We start from the raw sequence: 11,257 nt of genomic DNA, 5'->3' as shown, positions 1-11,257 counted from the left end.
AAATATTTGCAATATTTTTGTAATGGTGGAAAAAAATTATTGGGATTAAAATCCCTAATTAAAGACTTCTCGACACCAATGATACCAATTAGTCTAAAAATATGAAATGAAAAGATTACTGAGAAAATAATTTCGTTGTTCATTAAATTCTCTTTTTCAAAATCTACAAATCTTCGCTTTCATCTTCATCATTGCTTTTTTTTTCATCCGATTTAATTGAAGACAAAGAAAAAACGTGAAGTGAATTCTTTGCCTCCTTTATGCGCATCCTAAATAAAAATTTATAAATGTGAAATATTTGCATAAAAATCAAATTTCGATAATAGCTTGGTTAAAAGCATACCATCTTCCAAGTCTATGTTCTTGTCCAACAACAGTAATAAGTTTTAGATCGCTAACATTCCATCTTGATTGATATGCTTTTTCCATTCTCTGCAACTTCTGCATCCTTTTATCTTCTTCTTCCTTACTGATTTCCTCTTCTTCATTTTCATCCCACTTGTGCTGCTTCCCTCCATGCGTCTTTGGTGGTAATGGTGAAACGCATGATCCGACAAAAGCCATTCCATTCACAAATCCTGTTTCTGCAATATTTGCCACATTTGCAGCTTCATCCATTGTCTTTCGTGTGATCTTCCACAATTTCACTGCACCATTACAGCTTCCTGTGGCAAACGTATTTGAGTATGGTATAGTAGCGACAGAACTGATCCAGTTACACCCAGCAGCAGTGGCAGATTGCATTGCTGCTGAGACACTTGAAACATAAGAAGAGTGAGGTGTGACATGCAAAGAATGTAATGTGGGTTGAAAAGCATTGGAAATGAAAGAAGAATTATTTTGAATATTTTGTGATGATGAAGAAGATGAAGATAAAGTTGAAGATGGCTGACTCATAAGAGATGAATGAGGTGAATAAGCGGTTCCGTGTGCATTTGGAATAATCAGCCGAGGACTTCTTTTTGTTGAACTCCAAAGCATCACTGCGCCATCTTCACCACCCGTTACAAAGCGAGTCGGATCAAACATTTTCAGTGCATCAAAGCTCCCAATTGTTTCTGCATATTTGCCTTTGCCTTCTCTTGTCGCGCTGTGAACTGTTTGAGAAGCATCCCATATCTTCCAATTACGAACTGTCAAATCATCACTGCATGTGACACAACGAGAAAGCGTCAATGAGTCAATTGCAGTTACTTGTGAAGTGTGACCGTATCTGATTATGAAAAACATAAAGTTGAAAAAAAGAAATTTATTTTATTATAATTATTTAAATAATTGAAAGATGCACACGATGTGTCGATGTATGTAAGCATTTCTAAATTCCATGTTTTAAGTGTTCGATCCTCAGAGCATGACACTAACACGGATTTCAAGCCAACATCTTCTTCTCCTTCCTCACTAATATCTCCTTTAGAAACTTCCCGACCACCGCCTGCGCAAACAACACCAGTTACTGCTCCGCGATGTCCAGTTAAAACAGCTATTTCTCTTTTATCCCTTGAATCCCATATTCTAATTGTTCTGTCAGAACTACCAGTTATAAGTAATGGAAAAGATGATGGAGCTGGGAATCCGATACAACAGGAAATTACTGGTTTAAAATGTCCTGGAGACGAAGAAGCGCGCTTTTCACGTCCCCTTGTTATAATCATTTTTCCAGTCTCAATGTCATACACTCCAAATCCACAACTCTTTAATCCAACCAATGCAAAAGTGCCATGAATGTCAACTGAAACACAAGTTGGAACATATTTTAATCTGCTAGATCGAATTGGCGACAAATCTTTTATAAGATTCTCATCAAGCTTATATTTATTGTAAACGATAATAATTTCAAAATAAGATAAAATAATCATTATTCTCAATGCAAACATCAACATCTTCCATAATATCAAATTTTTGTTGAGGCTTCGATTCTTCCAACGCATGATCGAGAAGAGCATGATCTCTTTCATCTTCTAATTACAAAATAATGAAAAGAAATTTCGTGAATAAGAACAGAAACATCATGCGTAATTCAAACCTGTTGGTAACATATCTAAGATTTTCTTCATTAAATCTGTTCTTGTAGTTGATTCATCCTATTTTTATAGGTTTGATCAATAAGATAGCATGATAAATTAAAAAACAATTGCAAATACAAAATAAAGAATAAATAAAACATTATGAACTGTTTATCCATAAAGAATACCTCTTTTACACTTTTCTTTTTTGACGACTTAAGATTTTTCTCCGGTTCTGTTTCCATTTAATCAATAAATCGATAAAAGTTAATCGTTTATTGATCAAGATCTGTATTTTGTAATTTCAAATGATTGTTCCTTCAATTACGATTCCTCATCGAAATTTTACATGTTAACTTTTTAATTAGCGATTAATAGAATTTTTATTAAAATATTTTTTGTTGTTTATTTGTTGTTTTAATGGCCAATTATTTTTATATGATTTTTATCATATTTTGAATTAGTTATAGAGTTTCCTGGAGATGTAAGAAACGAGCAAACGGCCATAAAAATGCTTGGAGGAATTGATTCCATAAAAGCTGCATTTGAAGGGCGACCACTTCCTTTATCCTTTCGTCCTGATGATTCTTCTTCAAGACCTGCATTTGGCTCTGTGTCAAAAACGACTGGATTACTATTGAAAATAACTATTAAAAAGAAAAGGGATAATAAAAAAGAACATGTTAATGCGGAAATAGCTTGCCTTGGACGCATTCACAAAAGAATTTTATTTGAAACACTTTGTGATTTTCAAATATTCGAAGAGCCAATAATTAAGAGTAGCTCGTTCCTTCCACTTTTGCCTCATTATAAAAATTATGATCCGCAAAAATATAACTTGTCGCATATATCTCAAACTGCATTTCTTCTTCCAAAAATGCTTTCTAAAACAGGAGATCCATATTCGAGAAGCGTTCAGCAATCATGGCTTCTTCAAGAAAGAAAAACAAAAGGGTATTTTACAGAAAAGGGGGCAATAGGATATGGGAGAATTCAAAGACCAGAAATTGTTGTTTGGTTTGAAACGGAAGGAATTCCTCTCTTACCTTACATAAGAGACACCGATCCTATTCTTACAAAGGCATTAATTTCCTGGTCCATGGATACATTTTTCTCTCTCTCAGATGCACAGCAAGCTGATGCATCTTCAACACAACCTCCTTTTAAAAAGGGCAACGATTTATCTTTTTCATCTCCTTCATTTGTTTCATCACTGGAATCTTTGCCGCTGTCTCCAAAAACAAGTGCATTAATTGCTAAAATGGATGCAGCAACACGAAAAATTATGAGAAGAAACATTCCCATTGTGATGATGATAAAGGAGATGTTTGATGAAAAGCCTGTTTGGACCATTGACGATGTGAGGCATCATGTTTTATCTACAATTAGAAATTTAGAACAAAACAGAGACGAAGAAGATAGCGAGGCAAAAGGCGCATCAGAAAGAAAATCGGAAAATCAGATGAACAAGACGGATAGCGAAAATAAAGAAGGAAGCATTTCAGAAAGCGAAGATTTGAAAAAGAATTATGGACTTCAGAATTTGAAGAAATTGATTGAAGACGATGAGGAAGGGACATTTGAGCTCATACCTCAGAAAAGGAAAAAGAGATCAAGAAACGAAATGATCACCAATCAAGAACTCAAGGGAATCGACATTCTAATTTCACATCTTGAAGAATTGCCGATGCAAGGATGGAGAAGGTTTGGAACAGACAGATAGTTAAGTGCGCTAGTTTTGTGTTTGCGAAAATTTGGAGAACAAATGTTATTAATTATTTAGTAAATATTTAGGTTTTTTTGAGATTGGGAAAACGTACATTTAATTAATATTTTTTTAAAATTTAACTGTGACTGTAAAATATGACTGGATTTTTAGACTTACCCGATGCGTCGCATATTATTTCAGAACTGGCCCCTGGGCAAAAGAGTGGATTCGTATTGGACACGATCCAAGAAAGCATCCCGAAGACAGAATGTATGTAGTACTTTTCATATTCGTGATATTTTTATTTTTTATTTTTTTTTTTTAATTTTCAATTTTCAATTTTTTGTTTATGTGATTGTAACTTGTTTGACGTTTTGTTTTTATCACTATGCCATGCAAATTATTTTCGAACTTTGGATTTTTCTAATCATCTGAAAATTTAAAAATTCATAAAATATATTTCCTTCTTTCTCTTTTTTTTTATTGTATTTTTTTTTCTGTGCAGCTATCAAATTCTTGATTCAAGGATTCGCTTACCGCGTACAAGAAGGCGCGAAAGCTACCAAGCTGGGGAACGTGGCCAGACATATCTTGCACAGCTTTGCACCATCAACGATCCTTCGCTTTTGGCCATCGTTCATTATTCTCCGTTTGCTGATACTTGCACGGTTTGAATTCAGAAAAATTCAAATAAGAGAAAGAATTTAATATCTTTTATTAACAAATTGTGAAAACTCTTTATTTCCTTTATCAATTTACGAAAAACTACACTTAGCTTGGATCTGGATGGTTCCCTGAAAAATACATTAAATACCTCCGTTTGACATTCCAACAAATGATCAAAAAGAGAAGTGTGCTATCATTCTTGATATTCCCGTCTTGCTGGAATAAGAAATTTTTATTCACTTTGTTGTTATTGTTATTTAATTTATGTATTTTCTTTCGAAAAAAAATAGACAACCTATCATTCACAGCAAAATCGCAACATGTTCCGCAATTGCCAATAAGCACAGAGCCCCAGAGTGTTGTTCCAGAACCTGACATTCTCATTGCTGGCTTAGAACTTTCTGTTAAACATGGCATTGAGCTTAATCTTCCTGACTCCGTTAAACAGATTCCATTGCCTTCGCCTCCTGATGAAGTTGAATCTACAACTCACAGTAAACAATTAGAACACGATTCCTCTCCACAAGTTATTTCAGACAAAGAATCCGATCAAGCGCAAGAAAAAAAAGATGATGAAAGTTCTCAGCCAACATCGGAACCTGATGGAGATTTGCCGCTTTCGCCACTTATTCATGGTACTTCTCTTGAAGCAGCTTCCTTTATTCCTCCTTATTTTGACGTGCACCGTCAATTTTCTGTCAAGCGGTCTTTTTCATCCTCGCAGTCGTCAATGAGCCCTTCTTCGACTGCACCTGAACAACAGCAAGATCTCACTTCTTCTATTTTGTCTTCTCTCCACCAAACAAAGATCCAATCTTCAGATCTTCCCGAAGAAGGAAAGAATGGTGATAGTCTGGGAGAGGATGACAGCGATGAAGAAGAATCAGAAGAAGATGATGATGACGAAGAAAGAGAAGATGATAAGAGTGGAAGAAATGTGCCGGGTACATTGGGAAATCCAATTATATGGCCGTTTCTTGAAGATGATGAAGAGGAAGATTTAAATGACATGGAGTTTTGAAGGAAAAAATCAATAAAATTATAAATAAAAAAAAAGTGAAAAGGATTGGAATACACATTGTTAATACTCGTTTTACAGAGAGGATGAATACAATAAAATAAATATTTCAAAGTTTACCAGCACAACAAAAAGTACAACTGAAGAGAATTCAACGCAAGAAATGTTCAATCGAATTCCGAGTGAATGTGTCGGCGAGATGAATTGCAATGTGAAGTGAGACAAAATTGAAAACAAGGGTTGAAAAACGGATATTCGAGTCTATTTCACAAAGCGCCAAGTCCCCTTCTAATTAAAATTGTGCATGCTTCTCCACCACCGTTGCACAACGTGGCACATCCTTTGTCTTTTCCCAGTGTTTGCAGCACATTTATCAAGGTGCAGAGGATCCGGGCTCCGGTTGCTCCGATGGGATGTCCCAATGCAACAGCTCCACCAAAGATATTAACCTTTGACGGATCTAACTTCATTAACTTCATGTTTGCTAGAGCAATTACACTAAACGCTTCGTTGATTTCAAAGGCATCTATATCGTCCTATAATGAAAATGTTGCAGACGAACGAATAATGAGTCGAGCAATTTGTATGCAATAAAAACTTTATAAAAGAAAAGAATGAAAAGAAAAGAAAACGTCAAACGATTGTCCACCCAACCCGTTTCAAAGCTATATCGACAGCTCCAACTGGAGCAATGCCGTATTTCAAGGCATCTTCAGAATGTTCGCTGAAACCTTCGATTGTGGCGCAGATTGGAAGCGAAAGCTCTTCAGCCATTTTGCGACTGACCAGCACAACCGCAGCAGCTCCGTCATTCAACGCGCTTGCATTTGCTGCTGTTATTGTGCCATCTTTTACGAAACTTGGAGGAAGTCGTTTCATTTTCGCTTCATCACACTTTTTTTTTTTTTTTTTTTTCGTTTGTATTTAAACAAAAAAGCAAATCATTCACAAATCAAAAATGCAAAAGCAAATGAGATATCATATACAATTCAAGAATGAAAAAAAAATTCAAACTTTGTCAATTTGTTCGTCTTTATCTATAATAACTTTTGTTCCCTTTCTTTTGTCTTCTTTCTCCACTCCAACAATCTCTCCTCCAAATTTTCCTTCATCTCTTGCTTTTCGTGCTCTCCGAAAAGATTCCAATGCAAATTCATCTTGCTCTGCTCTTGTAATGTTGTATTCTTTTGCGTAATCTTCTGCAATATCCCCCATATGTCGTTGCGACATTGTGTCTACAAGACCATCAACAAGAAGTGAATCACTCTCTGACATTGGACCTAATTTAACTCCGCTTCTTGAACCAACGTTCAAATGCGGTGCTTGCGACATGGATTCCATTCCTCCACATACAACACAACTTTTGAGTCCTAACATAATTTCTTGTGCTCCAATTATGACGGCTTGTTATCAAAAAAGATTGAACATAACAAAAGATAAATTAAAGAAAATGTGCAAACCTTTCATGCTCGATGAGCATACCTTATTTATAGTACAACAATGAACGCTTGGAGATAGACCTGCTTTCAGTGCAGCAACCCTTGCAGGACCCTAAAGATTGAATTTTACAACAAGATTCAGTTTTTCAAATGAATTTTGCACAAAAAAAAAAAACCTGTCCCACTCCAGCAGAAACAGTATTCCCCATGTAAACTCCTTCAATTTTGTCCAGAGGTACTTTTGATCTTTTGATAGATTCTGGAATTTAAAATATAAAAATGATCACAAACAAAATTATAAGATTTCGCTAAAATAAATTTTAAATCAATCAATAATGCCTTTTATAACATGCGCTCCGAGGTCTGTTGCACTGAGTTTTGAAAAGACTCCTAAAAAAGCTACAAAATATGAACAAAAGAAGAATGCCTATTATACATTTATTATAAAAAATCACACATCCAATAGGGGTTCTTGCATATCCTGCAATGCAGACTTGATGATTAGTATCGGCCATATGATTGTGCAATTTCTATAGAAGGAGAATTTGGTGATTATTTATTGATCACTAACCTTATTTAATTTATTTTTTGTTTCATTAAGGTGTGCAATACTATATGGTTGTTGTAAATAATAAGAATTTTCTTTATTATTGGAACAAACAGAATGAATATCACAAACGAACAAAAGAAATTACCATAAATAAATAAATATTCTTCAATTGATATTTGTTAAAAAAGAAATTCTACACTAAAAATATGATATGTGTAGAGGTCAGCGTACTCGGTGCTTGCTCACTACCTTATCAAATTCAAAAAGATGAATTCGTTGTTTCTTTAAAGCGCATGATCGAAAAAGATTTATTTTTTCCATCTGAAATGCAAACTTTATATTTCAATTCAACAAAATTGAGAGATAAAAAGAGACTTTCTGATTATGGGATAGTGTGGAAATAACTTTTGACTTTGCATTTTTTGAAATTAAAATTTAGACGAACTATTCTGTTTTACTCCTTTACGTAGAAAAGGTTTGAGCATTCACATTTTGATTATATTAATAAAACACATTCATAAAAGATTATATTGAAGCAAGAACCAGCAAAATTACAAAAGAAATCCACACAACCAACATTGGATAATTATTTTCCGTGTGAATATTATTTCTTGAACTTGTTCATAAAAAATCGTTTTTAATTTTTGTATGTTTTAGAAAAGCATCTGAATCCGAAGGAGCGTTTGCTGATTATCAGAATAAATTCATCCAACAATTCGATGCTGAGAATTCATGTAATAATTCTCAAGAAATTTCATCGTCAAGCCTTGTCGATGCTGATTGGAAATTAAACCTGACTCAAGATCAGACAAACAAAACAGAAAATCTAAAGAATGATGAACATTCAAAAACTGAGATGAAAAATTCTATGAAAAATGATAATGTGAATGCAAATCAAGCGGGTATCTATTAATCATTTTATTTTAACAAAATTAGCATTGCTGTTGTTATTCAGATTCGCAACAAAAAAGCGATTATTCAAAAATTTCTAGTAATCAGCAAGAAAATAAAGCATCACAGCTGAAGAATGAATCCGAATTAGGAACTAATTTATCGTCAAATCGCAACAATCATAATCGAAGAATAGAAATACAAGGCGAGCCAGAATATTTTAAAGAGAAAAAATGGAGGAAGATTACGCTTCAAGAGAGCTGCATTATGTATGATTCGAACGATAATCCGCAGCCTTCGACATGCTTCTCTTACTATTATGTGCCCTGGATTGACAAAGAGGATCCAGACAAACTGCACAAGCGGGCGCTGGATGAAATAGCGAGGCAGAAAGGACTGGAAGCACAGCACAGTTCTGACGATGAGCTGCAAGAGCCGCATACGTCTTCCGCATTCAGCGCCCCAGCCTCTCTTCCTTCAGAGCAGGCTCCGCTTGCCCGCTCTGCTGATTCGGCGAAGAATGATTGGGTTCCTTCCCCCCAGGACAACTTTATTACGTCTTTGACTTCTGGAGAAGGGCGCTCTTCGTCTGCGATGGACCCGTATGGATCCATCGGCTCTGACACCGTTGGAAACAACGCCTCTTCGTCATACTCGAAGCAGGGATATGCGCTTGGCACAACAATAAGCGAAGAAGCATTCGCCGGGCGGATCAATGTTCTTGTGAATGGAATGGGGTTTGACAAAGTGAAGGCGCAGATTGCGCTGAGGCGCGCAGGAGGGGACTTAGAAGATGCTGTTTTTTGGCTGACAAGTGGGATGGATGATGAAGATACAACTGTCACATTGCGCGAGCACGGTATGATTCTATTGCGACTTAAACGTTTTTTTTTAACTATTTCTCTTTCTATCTCTCTCTCTCTCTCTCTCTCTCTCTCTCTCTATCTCTTTCTCTCTCTCCTTTTTTTTTTTGTATATAAATAAATTATTATATAATTATCTAAATTGAGAATCTTCGCAATCTGAAAAATCAGTAATGAACATGTACGATCACAACGTCCACGAGGTTGAAGAAGTGAATGAAGTGACATATTCTGAGAAGTATGTCCATCTGTCATCATCTAAAAATGGCAGCCATTCAACAAGTTCTGATGATGTTGATGATGATGATGACGTCCCTCTGCTTGAGCATGTTCCTTCAAATAAATCAGCAGGCAGTGTTTCGAAAGACGATCGCTGGAAGGCTATCACGTTTGACCCGGCACTTGATCTTCCGAAGCAGCAGGCGTCTCTGCAAGATGCACGAAGTGATAGCAACAGTGGAAAATCAGCCAAACAAGAGGAAGAAACACGTAAGCAAGACGGGGCTAAAGCGAGTTATGACAAGAGTGTTTCTACAAAGCAACTGGAGTATTCAGATATATTGGATGAAGACGACGATGACTACGATGATGAAACATGGGATGGAGAAGTTAGTGGCGACAAAGACAGACCTTTCCATCGAAAAATAAGCGGCGCAAAAAATAACTCATCATTAAAAACGGATAAAAGTGCTTTTTCGAGTGAAAGCACACGAACAGGCAGCTATTCAGATAAAGATAGGAGCGATGAGGATGTTATTGGATCGCTTCCTTCTGAGATGAGAAGAGATAACCGGCCGTGGAGGAGGCATGGATACTCTGAAGCTCCTGAAGTTGGGTTAGGGAAGGACAGCTTTAACGTATCGTTTCCTGCTGATCCGCCTATAGAAACTCCTTTTGACGTTGCCAAAGGAAATGGTGATTCGAAGAAAAATTATGAAAGAGAAAAAATCGTAGAAAATTATTACATGAACGGTTTCTCAATAGGTTTAACTGCAGAAGACCTTCAAAATTGTTCGACGATAAAATTAATGACAAATTGTTCAGATGAAAAAGCAAAATATGCTTATTGTTTTTTTGCGAGAGATACGAATTCTGCGATTGAATACATACTAGATGAATTATAAAACAATATTGCTTAAATTGAAATTCTTGCATTGTGATGAATTTCTCTTTAAATTTTGAAAGTGACATTTTGGATTTTTTTCCCTTTACCTACAAATTTTTTTTAGAATGTGTTTTTATTTTTCCTTTCTTGAGAGACCCTTTATATTATTATGAAACTGCTTGAAAAATAATTGTCTCATTTTTTTCGAGCTCTATGGAATTATTTGTTTTATTTTGTTTACTATCGTTATTTCATTTTTCAAATGGAAAATATGCAAAGCAAAAATTATTACCCAACCTTCCAATTGAATCAATCAATTATATGCATGATAATCATCAAAAAAACAGCAGTACATCAATGTTTTCCTCTTCTTCGTGTTGTATTAGATCTGCAATATTTCTTTTTAACTCTTCAATAGAGCTTATTGCAACTTCTTGTTTTTTTGGCCCCACTTCTGCATTTTTTGTAAATGATATGCATTCTTCTTTGGTGTTATCATCAACAAATCTTTTTTTATGTCGTAGTGTTTATTCATCTTTTATTGTTTCACATGGACTAACTTTTCTTCAAAACATTTCTTTTCACTTCATTCAAAAAGAAACGCCAATTCAAAGTTTTGTTGAGCACAGAAGCTTTTCTGCAATTGCTAGATACTCCAGAATAAATTTCAACTCTTTGCACATATGTAATCCTTCTGCGATATCGTTGACTTCTGGATGTATGAGCGAAAGAGAAGAAATTTCTCAACTTATTGTTACAAACTGTTCTTTCCGTGGATGCTTTACAAAAAAGAGTCCATCTTTTCGCAACTTCATGTGCACTGGTTCTATTCTTGACTCTATAACTTGTCCTCATTTTAGCAATTCTATTGTACCAATTACGACTGACATAGTTTCTGTTGACAATTGTACATTTAGTGAAATTCAAAGGAAATTCATAAGGTTGCCAAATGATGTGATTTCACACCAAATTGTCAACCCACAGCAAAATTTTTCGGACATTGACTTTTCAAAC

At 35.3% G+C, this 11,257-nt stretch overlaps 4 protein-coding genes across 4 annotated transcripts; 2 read left to right on the top strand and 2 right to left on the bottom strand.

The window, feature by feature from the left end:
• On the bottom strand, positions 1-2,248 carry MONOS_9085 (putative nucleic acid binding protein; the record flags this gene model as incomplete). Its single annotated transcript, XM_067879548.1, has 6 exons — positions 1-269; positions 344-1,213; positions 1,291-1,805; positions 1,873-1,958; positions 2,024-2,081; positions 2,192-2,248. The coding sequence occupies 6 exons, from the start codon at positions 2,246-2,248 to the stop codon at positions 164-166; spliced, it is 1,692 nt and encodes a 563-aa protein (XP_067733922.1). The 3' UTR covers positions 1-163.
• A 49-nt stretch (positions 2,249-2,297) lies between these two features.
• On the top strand, positions 2,298-5,412 carry MONOS_9084 (putative general transcription factor 3C polypeptide 5 (transcription factor C subunit 1)). Its single transcript, XM_067879547.1, has 6 exons — positions 2,298-2,354; positions 2,468-3,707; positions 3,883-3,981; positions 4,217-4,379; positions 4,487-4,562; positions 4,668-5,412. Exons 1-6 carry the CDS (start codon positions 2,312-2,314, stop codon positions 5,396-5,398), a joined length of 2,352 nt encoding a protein of 783 aa, XP_067733921.1. The 5' UTR covers positions 2,298-2,311; the 3' UTR covers positions 5,399-5,412.
• A 131-nt stretch (positions 5,413-5,543) lies between these two features.
• Positions 5,544-7,402, bottom strand: MONOS_9083 (acetyl-CoA acetyltransferase). The gene is made up of 7 exons (XM_067879546.1): positions 7,292-7,402; positions 7,174-7,233; positions 7,011-7,093; positions 6,856-6,946; positions 6,410-6,798; positions 6,035-6,289; positions 5,544-5,931 (listed from the first exon to the last, which is right to left on the bottom strand). Exons 1-7 carry the CDS (start codon positions 7,347-7,349, stop codon positions 5,662-5,664), a joined length of 1,206 nt encoding a protein of 401 aa, XP_067733920.1. The 5' UTR covers positions 7,350-7,402; the 3' UTR covers positions 5,544-5,661.
• Positions 7,403-7,590: 188 nt separating this feature from the next.
• MONOS_9082 (uncharacterized protein) lies at positions 7,591-10,860 on the top strand (the record flags this gene model as incomplete). Its single annotated transcript, XM_067879545.1, has 6 exons — positions 7,591-7,605; positions 7,824-7,859; positions 7,909-7,979; positions 8,042-8,286; positions 8,340-9,134; positions 9,286-10,860. The coding sequence occupies 6 exons, from the start codon at positions 7,591-7,593 to the stop codon at positions 10,260-10,262; spliced, it is 2,139 nt and encodes a 712-aa protein (XP_067733919.1). The 3' UTR covers positions 10,263-10,860.
• Between the last annotated feature and the right edge of the window lie 397 nt (positions 10,861-11,257).

The sequence above is a fragment of the Monocercomonoides exilis genome (assembly GCF_001643675.1).
Source record: "Monocercomonoides exilis strain PA203 chromosome Unknown scaffold6-2077815, whole genome shotgun sequence".
NCBI classification, from domain to species: domain Eukaryota; phylum Preaxostyla; order Oxymonadida; family Polymastigidae; genus Monocercomonoides; species Monocercomonoides exilis.
This window is presented reverse-complemented; position numbering and strand designations above follow the sequence as displayed.